The sequence below is a fragment of the Panthera tigris genome, chromosome B1 (genome assembly GCF_018350195.1).
Source record: "Panthera tigris isolate Pti1 chromosome B1, P.tigris_Pti1_mat1.1, whole genome shotgun sequence".
NCBI classification, from domain to species: Eukaryota; Metazoa; Chordata; class Mammalia; order Carnivora; family Felidae; genus Panthera; species Panthera tigris.
The window spans coordinates 71,672,687-71,698,567 of NC_056663.1; the positions used below are offsets into that span (position 1 = coordinate 71,672,687).

General features: G+C 38.4%; 1 protein-coding gene across 8 annotated transcripts in view; it reads right to left on the reverse strand.

Moving 5' to 3' along the window:
* Nucleotides 1–25,881, reverse strand: part of GUCY1A1 (guanylate cyclase 1 soluble subunit alpha 1) — a 63,006-nt gene that overhangs the window by 25,834 nt on the left and 11,291 nt on the right. For 5 of the 8 annotated variants that reach the window (XM_042983717.1, XM_007084201.3, XM_015538414.2 and 2 more), the window contains 3 exons: nt 7,425–7,577; nt 5,863–6,231; nt 2,242–2,303 (listed from right to left, as the gene is read on the reverse strand). The exons of 1 other annotated variant lie outside the window; for it this stretch is intronic. In XM_042983717.1, coding sequence (XP_042839651.1) covers nt 2,242–2,303; nt 5,863–6,117 — 317 coding nt within the window. In that variant the 5' untranslated portion in view covers nt 6,118–6,231; nt 7,425–7,577. Of the gene's footprint in view, nt 1–2,241; nt 2,304–5,862; nt 6,232–7,424; nt 7,578–10,369; nt 10,518–19,996; nt 20,018–25,881 lie in introns of those variants that run through there. 2 more of the 8 variants (XM_042983720.1, XM_042983718.1) reach the window with 2 other exon arrangements.

Genomic DNA, 25,881 nt, shown 5'->3' on the forward strand with positions numbered 1-25,881 from the left:
CACTTTCTTATCTAAACTGGTTGAGGGTCACTATCTAATTTTCTATTTAGTTCACATAATTTTATAACCTCTTGTTATATATTATTTTATATTAATCACTCTTCAGATTTGCTTATTTTTATCATTTAAGCAATCTCTGTTTTTTCTTTTCTTTTTCCTAAAGAATGAGAGCATTTCTGCTCAGGGGACTCTAATTCTGCCAGTTCCCAGCATCCATGATATGCGATGTGAGCAAAACTTAGTTCAAATAGCACATAACACAATTAAAAATAAGTTTGCTATCTTTAACTTAAAAAAAAAAAGGAGTAAGCTTGCATATGTACCAGCAAATGTGTATGTGCTTGTACACACACACACACACACACACACACCAGCCATGCACAGATATGATGATGTGGTCAAAAGATCCCAGGGAAAGAAACAAAGCAAAAGCTCTCTGTGAAACCAACCGAGAGAGATATCACAATGACTGTACTAAAATTCATTTACTTAAAAGGTGGGGTACAGGGAGCTCCAGTTTTTCATTTAAAGACAGCTTATTCTTTAATATATTTATTCTTTGCTTTTCAAATCACACAAGATACTGAACGTTCCACAAAAAAAGAGTTAACTTATGGTCAGGCAAGCTGAGAACAGTAGAAATGGCAGCTGACTTTCCAAAATGAAGATGGGGGAGAAACAGGAACAAAAAAGAAATCCAAAAACTAAAAAAGCAAAGCAGAGAGAAGCCATTTAGCATATGAGCAGGCAGTCATGAGAAAAAAAGGTTTGTTATTTTATTTCAACAACTGAGTAATTATCATTAGGGCAGTTTAAAAGTATGATCAGCTCTTGAAGAAATAACGGCAGGGATAAAAAATTTTTCAAGATTTCCAAAGAAAATGACTTTGTTTTAAGTTCTTTAATTTTTAAAGAGATAGAACGCTGGGAGTACATCCTAACTGAACCCCTGCATCTAGTTTAGGAACATTTCAGAACACAAAGCCCTGAGAATAAATTCTGAGCAAACTGGCTGCCAAAGTCTTAAGGAGACAGGCACAGTAGCATAGCTACAATGACTTGTGGCTATCTTATCAGCTTGACTGAGAATTAAGGTCAGAGGCATTCTGGAATGCTTTTCCTATCACTCGTGTAAACAAAGCTTCTGTCAGACACACAGATTCACACTCTCTCCTTCTGGACCCCTCATGACCCCTTCTTGGCTTGCCTGCTGCCTGCAGTTTGGGACCAGTTAGTCAACAAGGAAAATTATGGGCAGATAATCCACTCATGAGAAATAGACGGATGAATGAATTTATAAAACATTCCCAACAATGGTGCTGGTTTGCAAAGCTGCAATGTTCAATTCTGCAAATTTGAATACGAGTACTTATTCCATTATTTGCAAAAGGAATAATCCTTGAGATTGCATGGAATCAAAGAATAAAAAAGCCAATCAAATTATCCACCAGTAGTGGATGTGCCAAGATATATTTGAAAAATCAACTATATAAAGCAGGTTTCTAAAAAAAAAAAAAAATCACGTTATATATTAAGCCTTTACAGAAAGCATTCTTTAAAAAATTTTCAGACTACAAGAAAAAAGTATAAAAGGAACGGACACTCAGCCAGTGCACACAAATATAACCCAACTGGTTATGAAAATATGGAAACACCTCCCTAAGGATTGATAAATTGTCGCTGCTGTTAACCCCCTGAGGCAACCCATCCCTTTAAACAGCCTCCCAACTTTGATTCTTCTTGAATCTCCTCCTGATCCAGCAGCTGAAAGTTGAACCCGTGGGAGGCAAGGGCCACTGGGACCCTGCTCTACCTTTTGGCAGTATCCTTCAGGCACAGAGTCTGTATTGAGCATCCGGGATCCATGCCTTCCATGTTAAGTACTGTGGGGATGATTACCTCTTAGTAGGAAAGAACAGGTTTAATGACTTGTCAAAAGCAGCGGTATATGGCAACATGGTTAAAGCCACAGGCTCTGAAAAACCCAGGCTTGCAACTCAGATCTGCCTTTTCCTAAACGGCTGTAAAATCCTAAACATTTCACATAAATCTGAGCTTAGATGTATCAACTGTGAAAAATTAAGACACTTCCTTTCACATTAGCAGCAGCTAAAACACCTAATCCAGTTTCTGGCAGTGATTCGAAACACGGTGATGCATTTACTAAGTGATGGCCATTGGCAATGGTATCAGTGATTGTAATGGGGAGTTCACACAGCTAAAGTAAGTGGTTCAATTTACCTGCTTTCTTTTATTTTGTGTTTTGCCAATGTTCTCTGAAGTGCAAGGTTCAGCCGCTCCAACTAAAAATTGAAAAGAAAGCTTTTAAACATTCTCTTAAATAATAGTTTAATTGAAGACACGGATTTTACACATTTGTACTGTAAGCTTCTTCTCAAGCAAAAACACGATTACTGGTAAGTGTGGCGAATTTACGCTTTGGAAACAGAGACTGATTTTCTAGAAGTTTCTCAAGCCTAGAAGAACCGATGAGCCCAGACTAATTTGAGTTTGGATGTGGGCTGTGGCTCACGGGCTCTGCCCTCTGTGGGTGGTCTCCCTGACAGCCACAACACAAGGTCAAGTTGAACCGAAATCCAAACAGCAGACTCCAGTTTGGTAACGCCGGGTCTTCCAAGGAGAAATTGTAGATCACTTCCTCTGGGTCAGGAAATCCTCTTGGATGTGCTGCCAACACTTCAATCTCAGTATGGCTCTCGCCAAGCAAATTTCTGTTCTGTTCGCAAACCCTACACCCAGCCACCCCACTGTTTTGCCCCGCCCTCAACTACAAATGGGAATTTATGTTGCCTATTTCATTTACATGTCCTGGCCTAGAAAACTCTGAAGCTATCCCTGTACCGCCCCCCACCCCCCACTTCTCTAATTCTCTAATCCCTTAAATCCAAGCTTTCACCAAGGTCAGTTGGTCACTGATTTGAAACAAATCTCGGATTTACCTTAACGTGTACTAAGTTCCCTTCTTAGAACTACTAATTTTCATCAAATACTTACACTTTTACTCTCTTAGATTTCTGAGTATTTCATGAGTTTCCCTACGTGGCAAGTTATTTTTCTGTAAGTCTCCATACTTTGTAAATACCTGCCTATCAATTAATCTCTCTTAACAGCTTGTTTTCTTTAACTAGGTCGTAAGTGGCAAGTACAACATTGGATAGCAGCACTGCCAGTTTTTTTTTGTTTTCCATTTCATATAAAAACCATATGTATCTATATGTGTATATATCATTGTTGACTCTGTAGTTTGCCCAGAGGAAAGTGAAAGATTTTCTGGTTATGTTCCAAGTTAGGAAATTCCTTTTTCCTTAAGAACTATTTATATCACGCTTAGAGTTTCCACTGGTCAAGTGAGGCAGCACTGTTAAGCAAAATAGAGCAAGCTTATGTTTCAATAAAATGAGTTATGAAAAGGACTTCCAGTTTTAAAATGCATATAGAGCTTAGAAACAAATCTAGAATTTATTGGGAAAAAAAAACAAACAAACCAGAAATGAAAAGTCTGCATTGGATGAGCAATAGCATCTTTCCAGGACCTTCTATTCTACTATTCTGGAATGACACCTCCCCACTCTAAATTTGCTATGGATCTGTGTCCCACCCCCTGCCAAAAAAAAAAAAAAAAAAAAAAAAGCCATGATTGTGGAGTTAAATCGGATTATCTAAAAAGCAAGAGCTATAATGTTGTCAAATGCTGTTTTGAGTCTCCCCTTTGGGTCCCTGATAGAACTGAAACTAAACAGTAGGCTAAGCATTAAATCTGTCCACTCAAAAAAGAATCAGTAAAAACAAAAACAAAAAAAAATGCTGTATTTGATCAAAGACATGCTGACATTTGGATGGCTGATGGAGTAATCTACACTGATCACCAGACAGTCCAAATGCATCCAGCACTGGGACATTTATTGTTATAAGGCAAAATGGTCTCAGTTGTCAGAGTTCTAGTTGCTAATGCCAAATGTACCTCTTTTACCCTCTAGAGTTCCTATAGCTTTGCCTTCCTTGCTACATGATGCTACAGTCAAATTTTGGTGTTTGTTCCTATGAGTTCACAAACAACACAGATTATTCTAGAAAAAGGAAAAAGAAAAAAAAAAGTAAAATATCATTTATATTTGGTATTCAGAATGTTTTTAAAAGAGATTCCAAAATGTGTCTGACTTCTATGGCAGGAATTCAAAATTTATCAAACAAAATAATGAAGCCAGGATGGTAATGACAGGACCCAAGGAGAGCATGGAAGCTCTCCAGCATCCCCATCATCACCATCTGTTCATCTCACTCAGTTCTTGGAAATAAGAGTCTCAATCACTTCCCGGACTATGATGCCAACCAGCACCCTGAGAAAGGCGACATCGCTCATCCCAGCCAAAACTGGCTGTCTAGTGACTTGGGTGGGGTGAGAATAATGAAGTATTCCCATTTCAAAGGCCATTAACCAAGGCGCGATTGTGCTAATACTGTATTTGAAGTAAGTTCCCTCAACTTTCTGCTGATTCTGCTTTCTCCATTTTCAAGCTACAGTGCTAGTCTCTTCTTTCACAGTCACTCTAGGCATACTGTTGACAGCAGTAATTGCTCTACCCCTGCAAAAGTTGGGTGACTTTAGTCAAGTCACTTAACCTCTCTAATCCTTCCTGGGAGTAAGACAAAATCACTTCTAAAGTTCCAGTAAGTTCTAAAAGTCAGCAATCTGTGGTTCTTCAGTGCTCCACACAAAGCAGAGGGTTGGTGCTGGGTCAATTAAACATTTTCAACGGATTATTATAGCTGGAGTCAGATTATATCAATGGCCAATCTCCCAGATGAAGTGAGTTTACATAGAACTGTAAACACTGCCAGAAGGAGAAAGACATCATGAAGACCTTTTCAGCTGCTCTTCTCTTTAGCCCCCAGGGGGAGAGGAGCTCTCCATATACTCTGTGATTCCTAATATGTGACTTCATTAGATATTTGCCCTGGCCCCAAGGTTCTCCTATAGGTGGATGAACAGAAGGTGCTTCAGATCTTGAAGAGGCATTAGGCTACACAGCTCACAGAGCTATACTGAGAAGTGTCAGAGGTAATTTGCAAGCACAGGGCCATGACTCTGGCTCAAGGACTCTGGCTTGAACAGAGACTTCTGGGTCACACTCAGAGCCAGAGGAGGAAAGGGGAGATTTTCCCACCTCAACAAGTTGGCAGGGAACCTACGATGCTCTTTGGAATTAGAAGAAAACTGGCAGAAAATAAGTTATTCTTCAAGAAATTTAATTTAAAAATAATAGCTAACAACTACCAGGCACTTAAGGTATGGCAAGAGCTATGGATTATTTCACTTCATGCTCATTGAAACTCTAGGCAGTAGGTACTATAGATAAGGAAGCTGAGGATAAGAGGGCTTAAGCACTTGCTCAAAGTCACAAAGGCCATCGAGGCAGGATCCTTTAGAAAAGAATTCAAAATCTTAAACATTTAAGAATAAACACAATTGAAGAACATGATTGCTTGGGGTGCCTGGGTGGCTCGGTCAGTTAAGTGTTTCACAGTCTGCAAGTTCGAGCCCTGCACTGGGCTCTCTGCTGTTGGCACAGAGCCTGCTTTGGATTCTCTGTCTCTCTCTCTTGCCCCTTCCCTGCTCACTCTCACTCTCTCAAAAATAAACAAACATTAAGAAAAAATATTTTTTAAGAAAGAACATGTTTGCTTTTAAGAAGTGTTTTTAGATGTTTCTAGGAAATACTCTACATCTATTATATACATATATCCTTGAAAGTGAGAAAGCAAGTGTTTACATTCCCCTTAAAAAATGCTCTTCTACAATATTCAAAATATCAGGAAAATCTCAAAAGAGCAAGCACTCACCTCTGGGAAAATCAGTTTGCAAATGCTCTCTGCTAAAGTGTGAAGGTAGACGCGGCTCCTACTGGTCTTTCTTTGAGGAAGACTTCTTGGTACATTCTTCTCAGGAACATCCTGACAGATGGGCAGAGTTGTTTTGCTACTCTCTGAGCTTCCTGCTACCTCTTCTGCGGGCTCTTTGGGAGCCTGCCCCGGTGCCAGTAAGGACAAAGGGCACTCTCCTGTGATCTTGAGATCTTTCAGCTTCGTGCAGAACATGGTGTTGGTAGCCTCTCGCCCTGCTGTGGATAGCCTCCCGATGAGCTGTTCTTTTTATGCGGGACTGACAAACAGAAGCCACTATCAGATCAAAGGTACTGGTGACTGCGGTGTCTACGGGTAGTGGAGAGTCAGAAGAGAAAGGGAAGTGAGGACGTGTACTTGTGTAAACCGGAAAAGACAGGTGTAAAAAAGGCAAAGACCACAGGTCCATATGCCATTTTCAAGTAAAAAGAAAATTCTGGTGGACATGTCAGCTACTATATGGATGAAACATTTAGTAAAGACCTTAATTTAATATGTGTGCATTTTAGTATACTAAATACTCGGGTTTTGTATTCTTCAAATGGAATATAATCTTCTCCAAAATGTCCTTACCGCAAACTACTGATTTCCATTTTTATAGATAGCCCACTTCGTTAAGTTTGATTTCACAAGAGTGGAACTTTATGGTTTCATGACAGAAGCCAAGTATAAATCTGTGTCTTAGTGCTAAGTCCTACTACATTCTCATTATGTTTCCCTTCCTGAAAAATCAGAATAGCAGAAACTAGTGTCTCCAATACTTAAAAAAAAAAAAAAAAGTATGTGATGATGCTCAAATATATGTTTTTGGCTGAAATACTGAGTTTTAGAGGAAAACAAAATTAACTGAAATGATTACTGCAGGGGCGCCTGGGTGGCTCAGTCAGTTAAATGCCGACTTCGGCTCAGGTCATGATCTCACGGTCCGTGAGTTCGAGTCCCGCATCAGGCTCTGTGCAGACAGCTCAGAGCCTGGAGCCTGTTTCAGATTCTGTGTCTCCCTCTCTTTCTGCCCCTCCCCTGCTCATGCTCTGTCTCTGTCTCAGAAATAAATAAACGTTAAAAAAATTTTAAAAAAATGATTTCTACAAAAGAAGACACTTGTTTCTATAAATAGCAAAATAATTTTAAAATATTATCAAAATGTAAGAAAATAATATTTTTTTCCAAGAACTCCTGATCCCTAAGCACATGCCACTGGATTTGCAGGGGTCTCCGGATCCAAATCTAGAGGACACTGGAGTAAACCTCTCAGGGGCCCACGGAAATCATATACGTGGCTATTTCAGCATGTTCCCTTCATACTTTTGTTTTTGCCGACGCGTGACTGCAAATCCTCCCACCCACAGTTTACAACCCATTTATAATTAGTTATTTGTCGCTCAAATGGTCTCATGAACTGTCAGCAATACTAAGTCTTTAGTAACTGGGTCCACCAACCATCTTCATTCTTTGAAAAGCAAAAACACAAAAGGAGTGCAAAAGAGCCCAAGCTTACTTACTTCCTACGACGTGCCTGGCACGGTGCTGGGGATTCTGTATTTACAGTCAAGCCTCACGGGAACTGTTCCATCGATCCTCCCAACAGCCAGACGACACAATCCCCAACGATCCAGAGGCTCAAAAGTTTAGGCTATTTTCTTTCATTTGATGTGCTGGAAAGTGACAGAGCCAGGGTTCACATGTAGGTCCATCTGATACCAGAACCAATGTGTTTTCTATCAACCCAAACTCCTAGGCCAGTTTCTAAATAATCAGGCTTAGTTCATAAACTAGGAGTAAAGATATGGTTTGCAAGTTTATATTAAAAAGCAAACAAAAACTTAATTCTCCTGCTCGTTGGTTGGTGGTAGTTGAATCATCCAGGATAAAACCTTATATTTCAGTCGTTAGAACTGGAGTTCAATTACTTATTTTTTTCTTTTCTGTGTGCCTTAATGCTCTTAATATGTTCTTCATGTACACCAGCAACAGATTGTAATTTGACACAGATATGTTCTCTAGTAAGTTTAGAACAATGGGCAATTCATTTTCTGAACTGGGGCAAATAAGGAAGCTAAATTCACCACGTGATAGCCCTCGGGAGCGTCATGAGGTATTAGGTATGGGCGAAGATTATGGATGCTGACAGGCCAGAAGAAGCGGGTGCTACTCTCTGTTACTTAAAATCCCCCAAATCTGTGATCACATGTAATTTACGAATCTTCAAGAAGACACAAGGAAGATCCTATATATTCACAAGCAAAGGCCATTTCCTGCCAGAATAAAAGAAGCAGCTATCTCAGCAGGCTAGAATGACCCAAAGGTAATTTGGTAATAGAGTGAATGGTTACTTTGATTTTGAAAGACCTAAAACTCCAAGGCTCTCAAGCACACTTATCTTGATTCAATTCCACAAATATATGTTTCTCAGTCTTTGATGCATCCGAACATAACTATTACTCTTCACTCACTCCCGTCCTCATACATGCTTTATACCAGTGGACAGCAAACTTTTCTGTGAAGGGCCAGAGAGTAGATAACTTCAACTTTGCAAGTTTCTATCAGTGGCTTAACTCCTGCCATTACATCATGAATGCAACCACAGCTGATACACAAAGGAATGGTATGCATGTGTTCCAATAAAACTTTATTTGCAAAAACAGGCTGTGGATTTGGCCCTCAGAATGGCCTTATTGATTTGGATCAGGCCATGGCTTGCTGACCCCTGGTCGTAAAAAGCTGAGCAGGTTAACTGAAGCATTTTAATCCAGGTATAATTTGGACTACAGGACCAGAGTCACTTCCTCATCTCCTCCACCACTCCACTCCCAAAATATAGTAGCCCATGTGAATCTAGTTTAGTATAACTTGTAAGTAAAAAAGACAGTGTAGAAGATAATATTAAATAACTATAAAAATTATAATACATTACTTTATGTTAATTTTCAGGAAGAAGAGCTATATTAACTGAATGCCATGATTTCAGTCATATCAAAATATAACTAGAAGAAGAGAGTACACACAAAAAAAGAAAAAAAGCCAAAAAAATTTGAAGATTTTAGGTTGGATCTGATGAAGGTACAGAACTTCTAAAATAAGTAATTCTGGTACATATTAGAATTTTAGTTTGGGATTTAGGAGTTTGACATAAAAGAGTTTATGATAAAGTCTTCCCATTAAGTTTCTTTTTAATGTTTATTTTTTTTTATTCTTGAGGGGGGTTAAGAGAGAGAGCAGGACAGAGTATCAAAAGTGGGCTCTGTGCTAACAGCAGAGAGCCTGATGTGGGGCTTGAACTCAGGAATCCTGAGATCATGACCTGAGCTGATGTCATACACTTAACCGACTGAGCCACCCGGGTGCCCTGAAGTCTCCCATTAAGTTTAACCTTCTCATTAATGTTGGATTTCAACACTTGTCTCTGAACCCAACATTTTGACTCTGTTTCCTGTTAAATCTCATTGCAGAAGGATAAAACTGACCAGTCAACCTTGAAATTCTTTCTTCTCCTGTATTGCACATCACTATAATTTCCAGAAAATGTGTCTAATGCTGTTTTTTTATTAAGAAAAAACAGCAACAGGAAACAAGTTGTGCTTACTTTAAGTTCAGCTAAGTGTTTAGTCTCATTAAATCACATATGTATAAACAAACTAATTAGCATTCTTCATCTGTTCAACCGATGAAATTAAATTATGAAACAGATGCTCTCAGTGCTGATACCTTGGAAACCTATGTTTGTCTTGTGTTTGCCTGCTAGGAATACAGAATACGTTCTTCGACTAAACGAGTGGTGATTTTGATGTGTAACATTAGCAGTGACTTCGGAAGTGGTTTGGTCAATGGCTGAACTCAGGCCACAGCTGGTTATAGAAATGAGGGTAACACAGTAAGGGAAAAACAAATTAATTAAAATAATAAGCTTGGTGACAAGGCCTTGGCAAGCAGTGGGATATATGTTCTCAGAAACCCAGAGATGTTATTTGCTATCCCCAAGGTTAATGATTGAACAGCCTCTGAACATATTGAATGCTCTCTCCCTCTAGCTAGTAAGTGATTAACTCTTCTATAGTGAGAAAAAGGACTCAGCTACTGGCCTCATATTAATAACCTGGATGCATTATTGTTCAGGTAAGGGGCCTGTCCATCATTTAAACTCCAGAGTTATACACAAGAATCTTGTTTTCTCCCTATCAAAGACCTGAGGGAAAACACTCACAGTAAGGACTCTGACACAGAAAGCCCCTTTTGCAGCAACTTAAATAGAACAGCAGGTCGTAAAGAGCAGGTTTCAAATTAGAAATTTCGGAAGGGGGCGCCTAAGAATTGAAGTCTCCTTAGTAGAAGTCAATAGTTACACCGAGTGTCCAATATCAGGCCGAGGACCTAGCCGTGCCAAAATCCGGGGTTAAAGAGATATAAGTGTTTTAAGATCAAATTCCAAAGTCCAAAATTTTAAGTTTACCTGAAGGGAGAAGAGAGGCTCGAAACACAAAGTGCCCTGGTAAGGGTAGAGTCTGCACACAGCAGCACAAACTAATCATGACGTTCATAAACCGATGTCAAGGAAAGAGCTTATTTTGCAGGTAGGCTGACAATCTTCAGTTTTTGTTCTTCAAAAATTGAAAAAAATTAAAACTCCGTAAGTCAAACTTTCAAAATGTGTTTCTTTTCATTTTGCAGTAGGAAATATTTATAGGACATTCCTCTGTGATATATCAGGAAAGCAGGACAAAGTACTAGAAAAACTGGTTGAGAATGTCCAAGTTACTCCAGGACTAAGTTTGAAAAAAAAAAACAAAAAAAGCAAGCAAATGTCAGACTCTCTCATCTCACCATGCCTCCTTCGCCTCGCCATTGTCTCTGCTCATTATGGTCACACTTCTTGAAAGATCAGGCCTTATGTGCTGGGTTCACTTCCTTACAAAATAGTAATTCCTAAGTCTACAACTCCCTGGCCTTTGCTTCCACTGGGTTACTGCCATGCACCTTGCTCAAGTCAACGACGACCTCTGAAAAGTTAAAGCTCATGAACCTTTTGGCTTGTAACATACTTGAGTTGAGCTATTTGCATTTTCTTTTTTATAATCTCCACTCCCACAGATTCTTTGATACACCGGATTACCTTCTACTGCATTCACTTTTCATTCTATTCAACAAGTATTTATGGATGACCTACTGTGTGTCGGGAATTCTTACAGACACAGGGACAGAGCAGTGAATGAAGGACATCACCTGCCCTCATGGAGTCTACAATCCAGCAGGAGAACCATTTCTGACACATCAGTTCCATGTGTGATGCGTGCTAATGAAAGGGGAAGTGCATGGTGCTCTAGGAGTGCAAATCAGGGATCCAAACCCAGTCCCAGGAGGAAGAGACATCTGAGCTGAGCTATGACCCTGAAGCAGGTGAAGAGAGTTCCAGAAAGAACAGCATTCTTGGAGGTCAAGACAGACCTAGCCATGTTCTAGGAACTGAAATAATTCCAGAATGGCTAGAGCATGGGGTCAGGGAGAGCAGGGTGACGGTGGAGGGAGCTGAGACAGTGAGAGGTCACAATTGTGGAGGGCTCTCCAAACCTTGCTAAACAAAGGAAAACTCTATTCCAAGGGCAACTAACTGAAATCTAAGAGGTAAGGATGTGAACATATTAGGTTGTATTTTTTAAAGATTATTTGGAACGGAGAATGAGAAATGTGGCAGAGTTGGACAGGTGGCTGATCTGGGTTGGACTAAAATAGTGACCCTGAAGATGAAAAAGTGGATCAATTCCAGAAATATTTCAGATAGAAAAATCTACAGCCCTTGGCTACTGACTGCATATGGGGTCTGAAGGACAGTGAGGACATACTCCTCTGATCTTACTTCTCAATACCACAGCCCAGGAAAGACTCTAGGCCCCATGGGGAGCAATCAAGGGTCCATAATCCATTTCCCACAACATCGGTTATTCAATCATAACCGAGCCCAGATTTTGGGTTCTCACTATTACATAACACCTTGTGGGAGTCAGAATGCTCCAACTCTCTTGCTAAAAATCTCCTTTTGGAAAGTAATTTCTCCTGCTTCAGAAGCCCAGACGTGGGAAAGCTGACTCCAGTTTATGTCACAGCAGAGAGTGTTCACCTTCCATGACTGCATTTACATGCAAGTGTAAGGTGCATCTTCTATCTGGATGAAGAGTAGGGGATACTTACCTTGAATTTTTGTAACTAGAGAGCCCATACTGTTAATCTTCCCACAACAACGAAGTCAACTCCAGTGCTCGCTTCAGCAGCACAAACACAAAGAAATCAACTCTAAAGGCAATGGCCATGTGGAGGTTAAAGAACACCCTACTAAAGAATGAGTGGGTCAACCAGGCAATTAGAGAAGAAATTAAAAAATATATGGAAACAAACGAAAATGAAAATACAACAATCCAGATGCTTTGGGATGCAGCGAAGGCAGTCCTGAGAGGAAAATACATCGCAGTCCAGGCCTATCTCAAGAAACAAGAAAAATCCCAAATAAAGGCAATGGCCATGTCAATGCTAGGGCCCAAAATGCCAGAAATCCCCCTTCACCTGATAGCAACTACCTCGTCAGAGCCACGGTACCGATTCAAACTATGTTTAATAATAATTGCCACAATTGTATTTAATACTGATAATTACAGTTTAACAAACTGTATTAATTCTTTATTAAGAATAATAGGGGTGTGATTCACAATCTTTTTTCATTGGAATAGGGAGCAATTCTCTGACATCTTTGAAGTGATAGCAGAGTTTAGTATACTCTAGTAGGGAGATTTTATCTCTGAGAATTAGCATTATGGGATTCTCAGTTTTTATAGCAAAATGCTTACAGCATACTTTATACAGCAAAAGTTTTGGGACTATAAATCCTAAATCTCTATGTTTAAAACTCTCTAGTGTGATTATCACCGAAACTTGAATACACGCAGTTAGTATGTCTTCAATATCATTACCACTGATGGCAGGTCATGTCAGTCATGAGGAAATCAGATAACCATTTCAATCTTTTGTTCCTGTGATATATAAAACAATTTCCTGCAGCTATTTCTGTAATTGCCATCATAGTTTTTTGGGGGTTTTTTGTTTTGTTTTGTTTTTTACTAAAATAGTTCCTTAGAGGCTTGGTCCTTTAAAAACATATTTACTGAAAATATAACAATTATTGTGAAAGGAGTGAAATGAGAAATGGAATTCCTTCTTACCCCATAAAAAGCCATTTTGGTTTTTTATCTGTTTTCAGATAAATACTGTGTATTTCTGTGATGTGAACTGGCTCAGACACAGTCATAAAGAGGTGAACAAAGTCGGTCTAGAGGAGTAGTCATGCTGGGTCTCCATCTACCCCATGGTCTTCCTCCTAGCTCCGTTTGACCATGTGTCCTATCTCGGAAGTACTTACTACGCTTGTCCTCTATTTCTTTCCCCGTCTCCGACACTCAGCAGGCTCAGCACTTTCTTATAGCCCCTTCCCATCAAACTGCTTTCACCCTTTCCCCTAATGTCAGGCTTATAATTGCTTTCGTGCAGGATTCCTCAGAATTCAACTGGTCTCCTTAACAAGCTTATACAGTTTTTATGATTGTTACTGCTTTTGTTGGCGCTCAGGGTGTCGACTGGTTTTTACCCTAACACATTTTCTTCCCACAAGTCCTTTTATTTTTAGTGTGGTTCTGCAGCATGCGAGGTTTTTCAGGAACATATGTAATGTGTTGTTTCAGAAATGCCTGTGCTCTCGACAATGTTTGATTTCAGTTTGCAAGGTGAAAAGCGGACATAACTACTTGGAAAACACACCCAATGAGGCCGCATTCTTGAGGACGCTATAGATTCCATTATGATCTAGGTACTACAACTGGATGAAACTTTTAAAATGAAAACACGTCCATGATGATGAAACAATTGGGCTGATTGGTACATTTCGTTTAAGTAGCATAACAAAACTCCTGACTATCTTAACATCATTACTTCTCGCTTTTCTTTTCTTTTTAATGTTGGTCCGTCAGGAAGACCTGGAAGCACATGTTCGACTTGATAAACCTGCATACATGCACAGACATACCTATTTTCCCTCTCCTGCAACGGTGGGTTGTTTTTAGTGTCTGAGACTCTCTGTTTACTCATTATCTGTATCACTGTGAAGATACTTAGTGTGATAGAGACTTGGTGGTTGGGAAGATCAGTTCACACGAATGTTGGTGCCACGCACAGGTGTGCCCTGAGGTAGTGGAGTTAGTGCAGCAGTGATGAGCTCAGGCTCCAGGACCAAGGACCAGATGGTCTGTGTCTGCTCCCTGCCTCTACCATCCACTAGCTCTGTGACCTTAGTTAGATTCGTAACTGCACCTCAACTTTCTCCATCTGGAAAATAGGGACGTGAACAGCCACTATCTCATAAATGTGTTGTGAAAGTAAACAAACGGATAAGAGTAAAGGACTTAGAATAAGCACCTGGACCCAACATGTAATGATTAATGTTGACTATCGCAATTGCTATTTAGCAGGAGGGCAGGTGGGCAGGTTTCTCTTTTTTTTTTTTTAACGTTTATTTATTTTTGAGACAGAGAGAGACAGAGCATGAACCGGGGGAGGGTCAGAGAGAGAGGGAGACACAGAATCTGAAACAGGCTCCAGGCTCTGAGCGGTCAGCACAGAGCCCGACGCGGGGCTCGAACTCACAGACCGAGAGATCATGACCTGAGCCGAAGTCGGACGCTTAACCGACTGAGCCACCCAGGCGCCCCATGGGCAGGTTTCTTAACTTCACTGAGCTTCTGTTACCACGATTGTAAAATGGTAAAAAAAAAAAAAAAAAAAAAAAAGATTAAATAGAGATGTAGGAAGGATTAGAAAAAAATCTATGCAAAGGCACTGTACAAGATGCAAGATGTAAACCATGCTAAAGGAAGTCACTAAATAGAAGAATGACAAATTTATTCTATTTTCTCAGAAATATAGAATAACTTGTCAAAACCAGTTTCAGGAAACTAATATAAAACTAATATATAGCAGGTGCTTGGTACTCTACAAATTTGGAAAACATTCTCCCCTTGAAATACATTAATACATACCGGGGAAAAATAACATCTATGTCAATACTTAGGGTTTATTTTATTGAATTACAAAATAATAGAGTTTACAGCACAGCCCAGATTAGTAAGATTCTAATTTGGTTTTATCTTATATAATTCCATTAGCTAATAAGTTGCATGTCAAATTTCTTTAATATGATATTAGAATAAAAATTGAAGGACGATGCTAGATTTTAAATCTCTTTTTCCACTCATGAAACCAAACCTGTTAAATAAATCAGGCAAGCCTGACATCAGTGGAGTACATAGTATTTTCCATAAATCCACACTATTTCTAATGTGGAAACATTTTTAAACAAAATAAACCCATAACAACCGAGCTTAAACAGAAATTCTGTGGTATCTGATTTTCTTTTCCTAGAACGTTAGATTGACAAATGATTAGTATTGTTACACAAACACTCTTGCCTCCAATCGTGGCTTTTATAAGCCAACTGTTCTCCATATTGATTCAGTGTTAACTCTTTTATGTACTTATCTCCTCAATATTTACTTATTTTGTATAAAGGCTTAAGAGATGGGCAGGAAGATATGAAACACTAACCAGCAATGTTAATTTTAGGATATTTGTGAAATCTAGGTAAGTCACCCAAAGTCTGATTAAAATAGGAGATGACAAGGTTTCTAGCAAGAGTAAATAAAGTGGATTCTGGTTTTCACGGTCATACCTGCAGAGCAATTGAATTAACATTTCAACAATGAGGAGATATCAAAGTGGCCTCATCCTTGAAGGGAATAAAGGGGTAATCCGTGCGGCACAGAATTCACCCTATGGTAGACAAAAGTGCACTTATCTGGGCTTTAATTTGTCATATTTGGAGAGAAAATTCTGGAAGAAGACACAATAGTGACCCTCATGATTCTTCTACTCCAGCCCTTGAAACTTTTCTCAAAATCCTTGAGAAAAAGGGCCACAAACTAATAAAGCCATAAAAATATAGCACTTTTCTCTCAACAAAGAGAGAAAACACAAGAACAGGAACAGATATACCAATAGTAAAGGCTCAGGCAGTGAAGGAGATGCCCATACTGGGCCAGGGCTGGCAAGGGCAGATAAAGACAAACCACCACTCAGGAACGCACTGGACCTTTCGGACCCTTTAAAGCAGACTCTGGCATAAAATGGCCTGTGATCCAAATCTAACCTGCTGCCTTTCTTGTCCGGCCCTAGAGCTAAGAATGGTCTTTACGTCACTAAACGTTTGAAAAAATCAAAAGAAGAATATTTCACGATACTCGAACACTATATGAGATTCAAATTTCAGTGTCCATAAATAAAGTTTCATTGGAACACAGCCGTGCTGTGACGGAATAAGGGATATATATTTGGTTTCTGCCTGTTGTTTCCTGGCACACAACTACTAAAACTCAAGGAATCTCCAAAGTGATAAGTCTCCTTGGATAGCTTCAGGATGGGGCCTGGTTGCCAGGGGAACCAACCAAGTGATTAGAGGGTTGGAACTCTCCATCCCACGGTGGTATCTGGAGAGAAGACAGAGTCCGAAGATTGAATTAATCATTAACAGTCATTCTTACCTAATGAAGTCTCCATGAAAATTCCTAACCAACAGACTTTTGGAGAGCTTCTTAGATGCTGAATGCATGGAGGTGCTAGGTGGATAGCATCCCTGGGGAGGGCATGTAATGGCTGTATTTTGAAAAAGACCTCCATCTTCTACAATTCCCTCAAAACTTCCACCCTGAAGACCCCAAGAAAGATGTTTCTCTGGAAGCCCCTGGGGACATGATGGGGCAGGGGGTTGGTCAAGAGCCTATGCTCTTTGTCCACTTCTCTGTTAAGTTAGCTAAATGAAAAACCATACATGTGTCCAATACCTCACTGCTTTATCAGAAGCACTGAGCACAGTATCACGTATTATTTGGTATTCAATAAATATGAACTCTTTCATCAATAAAATACGCTATTATCAGGCTATTAATTATAACCAATATAAAGGACAAAACACAGACAAGAAAGTATAAAATAGAAATAAAATGAGGCTAGATTGGAACATATAAAATGTGTTGCCTCTTGAAAACAAGTTTTATGAGCTATTAATAAATCAACCTTATTCAATCAATATTCACTAAGTTTCTGAAAAAGATAAAACTATTTCTTTCAAAGTCTAGTATGGGTGATATACATTTTCTTAAATGGCTAAAATAAAAGGTGGAGAATAAGTAGAGATAGAAAATTAATGATGTTTATAAAAAACATTGCTTTTAGGCAACAGCAGCAAAACGGTGATCAGGGAAAACTTCTTGGAATGCAGGAAATTTGAGCTTAGTTTTGAAAATGACTAGGGTTTGGGCACAAAGTCATTAGTAAAAACTCATGCCAGAGAGGGAGAACAGTATAAGTGAATGTGAGTGAAGGAAGTTGTGGGAAAGGGCAGGAAAGCATGGGTGATAGAGATATTATAAAATTAAAGTTGGCATCACATGGCCAATGACTAGGTCTGAAGAACAAGATGACTGAGGTTTTATCTGGAAAGATAATGGTGCCATTAATAGAAAGATGTAACAGAAGTAGGCTTGAGAGAAGGGATGTTGAATTTTGTTTTGTACACATCTTGAACTGCTGGCAGGGCATCTATGCAGAGATGCATTTGAAAACTGGAATATTTAATTAAGGATTAGAGATAGGAGTGTGTGGTCTGCCACACTGAGGAAGCTATTAAAGTCGACTTTAATTCAAACTGTTCATTGTCAAAGGGATGCAAGTAGAAAGGGAAAATAGCCAAACTCATTACTCTGGGGGAACATTCATTATTTAAGAGTTGGAGAAGGACATTATGACTAAGATGGAGAAGGAGCAATCAGAAAACTATGACAAAAGGGGCACCTGGGTGGCTCAGTGGGTTAAGCATATGACTTCAGCTCAGGTCATGATCTTGTGGTTCGTGGGTTTGAGCCCCATGTTGGGCTCTGTGCTGACAGCTCAAAACCTGGAGCCTGCTTCAGATTCTGTATGTCTTTCTCTTTCTGCCCCTCCTCCACTCGTTCTCTCTCTCAAAAATAAATAAACATTAAAAAAAAATTACGAAAACTATGATGAGAATGGAAACAAAAGAGAACACATGTTCAAAAAGAAGTGTGCATTTTGCAAGTCTGAAGAGGGGAAGGGGGTGTATTAGTCAGCTCAGTCTGACACACACAACAAAATACCACAGACTGGGTGGCTTAAACAATAGGCATTTATTTCTCATAGTTCTAGAAGCTGGAAGTCCAAGGTCAGGTGCCAGCATGGTCGAAGAGCAAGCTGCCTCGTCTTATAAGGGCATTAATCCCATCATGAGGGTCTCACCTTCATGACTTCATCTACGCCTCATTATCTCCCAAAGGCCCCACTTCCAAATACATTGGGGATTTTTAAGAGCTTCAACATAGGAACTTTGGTGGGGACACAATTCAGTCCACACCAGGAGGACTGAGAAAATATCATCTGACTTTTAGATTAAAAAAAAATTATAATTTTTATGAGACAATTTTCAATAAGAATAGTAGGGTAAAAGTAAAGAAAACAATGGGTTATGATGAGGAAATACTACAGTGTAACTGATTGCAGATTACACTGAAAAACAGCAAGTTTGAAAGAAGGATTTTGAGAATATGAAATCTTTTGTTCTTTGTTTATGTTTATTGGTAGTTTTCTGTAAACAGAAATACTTAACTAACTACATACTGTATCAAGTTAGTTCAAAGTCACAGTACAGAGTCTTCTGTAAACAGAAATACTTAACTAACTACATACTGTATCAAGTTAGTTCAAAGTCACAGTACAGAGTCTTCACTTCTGATTAGGTTGTAGAAAATCACAAGAGACTCCCACTCAAGCCCCAATGATGAGAACTAACTCGATACACTACGTAATCATAGTTTTAAAAAACCTATCAGAGGGTATCTAAAAAAACTACAGTTAAAGTCATACCCCAAGTTAAAGATTTAACACTTACGCAGGGATACCTCCTCTCACCACACCTAATCAATTGCATTGAAGTTAGATCCTAGCCATTGCAATAAGTTAAGAAAAAGAAATAAAAGACACAAAGATTAGAAAGAGAGAAGTGAAGGGGCACCTGGGTGGCTCAGTTGGGTGGCCCAACTTCCACTTGGGTCACGATCTCATGATTCGTGAGTTCGAGCCCTAGGTCGGGCTCTGTGCTGCCCCTCCCTCCTTCACACTCTGTCTCTCTCCCTCTCAAAATTAATAATAAAAGAAAAAAAAAGAGAAGTGAAACTGTCCCCGTTTGCTATATGTATATATAACTGTTCACATAGGAATTCCCAAGGGATCTACCAAATATAGGCATGTCTCAGAGACATTGCAAGTTTATTTCCAGACAATGGCAATAAAGTAAAATTGCAATAAAGTGAGTCGAATTATTTTTCTGGTTTCCCAGTACAAATAAAAGTAAAAGTTGTATTTACACTATACTGTAGTCCATTAAGTGTACATTAAATGTGTATTATGTCTCTGTACATACCTTAATTGAAAAGTACTTTATTGCTTAGAAATGCTAACCATCATCTGAGCTTTCAGTGAGTTGTAATTACTGACCACAGATAACTGTAACGAATACAATAATGAAAAAGCTTGAAATATCATGATAAATACCAAAATGTGACACCGAGGTATGAAGTGAGCAAATGTTGGAAACATGGCATCAGTAGAATTGCTAGATTCAGGGTTGCTACAAACTTTTAATTTGTAAAAACACAGGATCTGTGAAGCACAATAAAGTGAAACACAAAATGAGGTATGTCTGTAACAACTATGATTAAGAAGTGAGTTTAGCAAGGTTGCAGTTATACCTATGTACTTATGTATGCTAATCTACAAAACTCCATTGTAATTTCTGTACTCATAGTAAACAACTGGGAAATAACATTTTTAAAAACCTATATGTAATAATATAAATAAATATAAAGTACTTAGAAATAAATCCAACCATCCTAGTATCCAAGATCTATAAAGAACTCACCAAACTCCACACCCAAAAACCAAATAATCCAGTGAAGAAATGGGCAGAAGACATGAATAGACACTTTTCCAAAGAAGACATCCGGATGGCCAACAGACACATGAAAAGATGCTCAATGTCACATTTCATCAGGGAGATACAAATCCAAACCACACTGAGATACCACCTCACACTGGTCAGAGTGGCTACAATGAGCACATCAGGAGACTATAGATGCTGGAGAGGATGTGAGGAAATAGGAATCCTCTTGCACTGTTGGGAATGCAAACTGGTGCAGCCGCTCTGGAAAACAGTGTAGAGGTTCGTCAAAAAATTAAAAATAGAACTACTCTATGACCCAGCAATAGCACTACTAGGAATTGACCCAAGGGATACAGGAGTACTGATGCATAGGGGCACTTGTACCCCAATGTTTATAGCAGCACTCTCAACAATAGCCAAATTATGGAAAGAGCCTAAATGTCCATCAACTGATGAATGGATAAAGATGTGGTTTATATATACAATGGAATACTACTTGGCAATGAGAAAGAATGAAATCTGGCCATTTGTAGCAACGTGGATGGAACTGGAGGGTATTATGCTAAGTGAAATATGTCAGGCAGAGAAAGACATATGTTACCATATGTTTTCATTCATATGTGGGTCCTAAGAAACTTAACAGAAGACCATGGGGGAGGGGAAGGGGGAAAAAAGTTACAGACAGGGAGGAAGGCAAACCATAAGAGACTCTTAAATACTGAGAATGAACTGAGGGTTAATGGGGGGTTAATGGGAAAGTGGGTGATGGGCGTTGAGGAGGGCACTTGTTTGGATGAGCACTGGGTGTCGTATGGAAACCAATTTGACAAATTATATTTAATAAAAAAAAGAAAGAAAGAAATCTAAACCAAAGGTTTGCAAGACCTCTATACTGAAAACCACAAACACTGGTAAGATAAGATAAGGAAGGCAAGGAAATGGAGAGGTATATCATGCTTAATACTGTTAATGTATCCATTTTTCATAAACAGTCTACAGATTCAATGCAATCCCAGCGAAAATCCCAGGAATCATTTTGGTAGATATTGACAAAATGATACTAAGAGGTAATGAAAGACACAGAATAGCTACATCAATACTAGAGAAGAAAAGCAACACGGGAAGATTTATACACTTTATTTTTAAAATTATTATAAAGCTAACATAACCAAGAGAATTGGATATTGGTTTGAAAGAGTAACACAGAGATCAATGGACTCTTAGAGAGTCCAAAAACAGATCCAGATTTGGATGTTCATTTATACAACCAACATATCAAGGCAATTCAACGAGGAAATTTTTTTTTCAATAAATGATGTTGGAGCAACATATGATGTTGGATGTGCATATGGAAAAAAATGAACATTGACCCATATTTCACACCACATACAAAAATTAATTCTGTATGGATCACAGCCATAAGTGTCGATGTTAAAATGGTAATACTTGTAGAAGAAAATAGGAGAAAATCTTTACCTTGTATGAAGCAAAGATGTTTACTTTTTATTTATTTTTTAAAGTTTATTTATTTTTGAGAGAGAGAGAGAGAGAGAGAGAGGGAACAAGTGGGGGAGGGGCAGAGAGAGAGGGAAACACAGAATCTGAAGCAGTTTCCAGGCTCTGAGCTGTCAGCACAGAGCCCGACGTGGGGCTCAAATTCATGAACCATGAGATCATGACCTGAGCCGGAGTTGAACTCTTAACTGACTGAGCCACCCCCGGTGCCCCAAAGCAAAGATGGTTAAATAGAAAAAACAAATCATGAAACATCAAAGCAAATGATAAATTAGAGTTCATCAAAATTTTAAATATTTTACTCTTCAAAAGATACCATTAAATAAACAGAAAGACAAGTCACACACTGGGAGAAAACATTCGCCACATATATATCAGCAAAGTAATTAAATCCAGAATATATAAAGTTTTACCACTAAATAAGAGAGCAAACAATTCAATTAAAAATGGGCAAGAGATCTGAACAGATATTTCACTAAAAATGATATAAGAATAGCCCATAAATGTCTGTTTCTATGTTCAATAATATTAATTATGAGGCAAAACCCCACTGGAATGTCTAAAATTTGAAAGTTTGCCAATGTCAAGACTTAGTGATGATGTGAGATACCTGGCATTTTTTTTATATGTTGCTGGTGGGAATGTAAAAAGGAACAACCACCGTGGAAAACAGTTCGGTGGTTTCTTAAGACGTTAAACATGCCTTCTCATACCACCCAGCTATTCCATCGCTAAGCATTTACCCAAAAGAAAGGTAAAGATATATTCAAACAAAGACTTGTATGCAGACATTTACAGCAGTTTTATTTGTAATAGCCAACAACTGGAAACAACTTAAATGTCTTTGTTCATGTGAACAAATAAAGAAAGATGTTGTATAGCCATACATGTAAAGAGCTATTAATTAGTCAGCAGATACATGCAACAACGTAGCTAAATCTCCAAATCATTATGTTGTGTGAATGGGACCACACATACAGGAATATCTCATTTTCAGATAAAATCTAGATACTGCAAACAAACCTGTAAGCACAGAAAGCAGATCAGTGATTGTCTGGGGACAGAGGAAGAGGGAGGAATTGATTGGAAAAAGACACAAGAAAACTTTTAAGGGGTGATGGGAATCTTTTTTTATATTGAGTTTGGTGGTAGTTTCACAGGTGTATACATCTATCAAATAGAGTCCAGTTGGGTATTTTATATATGTGGGATGTATTGTATGTAAGTTATACATTGGTTAAGTTTTTTTTTTTTTTTTTTAAAGTCAAGGGCTCAGATACACCTCAATGAACTATATTCCTAAATAAATAAGTAAGTAAATAAAAGGTCTAGGAGAGATGAGGGGCTATTTTCAACCCAGATGAAGTAGTGGAAGGTTACAGAATCTCCCCCAGGCAGGGGTCAAGACAAGTTGGTTAATTGTTTATCAAACTTTTAACTGCCGTATGACAGATTAGAATCCGGAGAAGCCCCACAATTTATAATGACTCAGTCTTCTGTACTTGCAGCTTAATGTACACGTGTGCATAAGTAGAGTATCCACTGAGAAACAGAAAGCAAAGAAAATGAAATAATTGGAAATGTGCTAAAAATGAAAAATATACAATCTGCAACAAAGAATTCCATTTAATTGGCTTAACATCAGAAGAGAGGATCAGTCGACTTGAAGTCAGGTTGATAGAAACAACTCCAACAGAACCACAAAAGAACAGAATAAACAGCAAAAATACAGAGCACCTGACATCTATAGAACAATGTCAAAAGGTCTACCATACATGTATTTAGACTCCCGGCGGGGGGCGGGGGGGGGTGGAGAGAGTGGGGATACAAGAAGAAATATTTGAAACGGTTAGAAATAGTCCATGTTTGATAAAGCACTAACTCACAGATCCAAGAAGTTCAGCAATCCTCATGCATGATAAATACAAAGAAAATCACACCTAAGCATATTGTTACCAAACTTCCGTAATTCAAAGATAAAAAGAAAAAAAAACAGCGAAAGAATCATGGAAACTAGCAAATAATGAAACAAAAAATTAAGGACTGAGGAAAGGAAACAAACAAAAAACAAACCTGTTTCCCTTAAATTATACATCCAACAAAATATTCTTCAAGAGTTAATATATGTGAAGAAAAGAGTTGCCTGACTATTGCAATCATAACTTTAGACTGAAGGAAAACTTAAAGATACTTTATTTTCATTTGACTGAATTTCTATCAAAATTCTTTCAAATGCATTAATTTTCTGTTTCATGCATTAATTTGGAAGTTCACAGGTCTTTGAAACCTAACTCTAGAGTCTCATTTGACCCTGTAAAAGCAAATATGCTATTGATCATATGCAAAATCATTTACAAACCACCAGAAAAACATATATATCCAGGAAAGATGGTGAAGCATAGTATTTAAGAGGATGGACACTGCTTAGCTACAAACACTGGTTCCACCACTAACTGAAGGTATGACATTAAGGCAAATTACTTTTCCGCTCTTGACTCCATTTCGTCACCTGGACATTAAGTGATAAGGTAAGACATTTCTCAAGGGGCTCGGTAAAGTTTTCGTTTTAATTCCGTTTTAACAGTGCTTAGAATATAGTATGTGCTTAATAAAATGTTGACTCCTATTTTCTGAAATTAGGTACAAAATTAGTCTGGCACCTCTCTGCTACATTGTTCAAGGCTTGGTTGATCTAAGGCAGCAGCACAGTAGTTCTCAAAGTGTTGTCTGTAACTTCTTGGGGATGCCCCCGAGACCCTTTAAAGGGTGTGTAAGATCGGAGCTGTTTTCATTACAGTACTGAGATATTATGTGCGCTTTTCATTCTCATTCTCTCAAAGGCACACAGTGCAGCTTTCCACCAACTATGCAACATCTAACAATGTCCTCATTCTCCCAGCTAATGGAATGTGTGCTTGTGAAGAACTCTCTAAGGTAGCGGATTTAGTGTACAAATATATGTGTGTTCAGGGATTAACTCAGTTTGTTCTTAGAACTTGCACTGTGCTCTTCTCAGAAATCACTGGTTACACTCGCTATTATCTCTGCAACCTCATCATTGTGCAGTGTTATTATTTTAAAATTCCCAAGTCTTCCTTACACCTACATGTATACACAAAAAGCAACTATACTCTGCTGTTTTGTTTTGTAGTAATATTAAATTATGTTAAAGTTTTCTAAATTTTAAATTTTCACTCAGCTGTTAGTTTAGAAGTTGATAATATTTATTTCAATTTAAAGGGAAATGTATTTGTATCTTTCATATATTTAAGGATGCACTCTTGGCTTGAAAAGATGACACTGGAAGACTTTCTCAGGCCACAAATGTACCATCTACGCCTGCCATGGTGGACTTGACATCCTCCCAATACTTAAAACTCTTTCCAGATGACAGCCACGGCGATATTAACAAATGTGGTTTTTTGATAAAATGCAAAGTGTGTCAACATTTGGAAGATCTGAAAAGCTCAGTGAACCCGTATTTTCCAATGACCATGATGTTACAAAATCATATATTAATAAAGGATCCGTTCACAGAACACAGATCTTAGTGGTTTCGTATCCCATATTGCAAGTAACCTTTAAGTTATGATCATTTCAAATTTTGAAATTTTTTACACCAGAAAAATCTACAATTATCTTTAAAAAAATTTTTTTTAATGTTGATTTATTTTTTGAGAGAGGGAGAGAGACAGAGCATGAACAGGGAAGGAGCAGAGAGAGAGGGAGACACAGCATCTGAAGCATCTCCAGGCTCTGAGCTGTCAGCGCAGATGTGGGGCTTGAACTCACACACTGTGAGATCATGACCTGAGCCAAAGTCGGATGCTTAACTGACTGAGCCACTCAGGCTCTCCCACAATTATCTGAAAACACTATTAAATCACTCCTCCCTTTTCAACTGTGTACCAGAGTAAGGCTGGAATTTTTTCATATACTTCAAAAAACCTGATTTTGTTTTATATTTTGTTTTAATATATTTTAATATGTTTTAATATAATAAATTATATATTTTGTTTTCATATTAAGAAAATATTACTTTTTATTTCAGACAATTATATAATTATTGTGGGTTCTTATACCAAATGCACAGTTAGTGCTTACAAATAATATACTTTCGGTTTATATCTCACAAATCAGTTGAGTAACACCACTTTACTCTTCCACAGGCTGTACCTTAATGTGACACTAATTCTATATCCAGTGGATCCTTCCCTGTGATACTGGACAAGACAATGTCTTTCCTCTTCAAAGTCTATGCATGGCTCTAGACTCTAAAGCAACATGCTTTCTCCAGGGTAATTCTTTATAATTACCTCATCTTCCCTTAAAATCTTTACTCTTTCTTC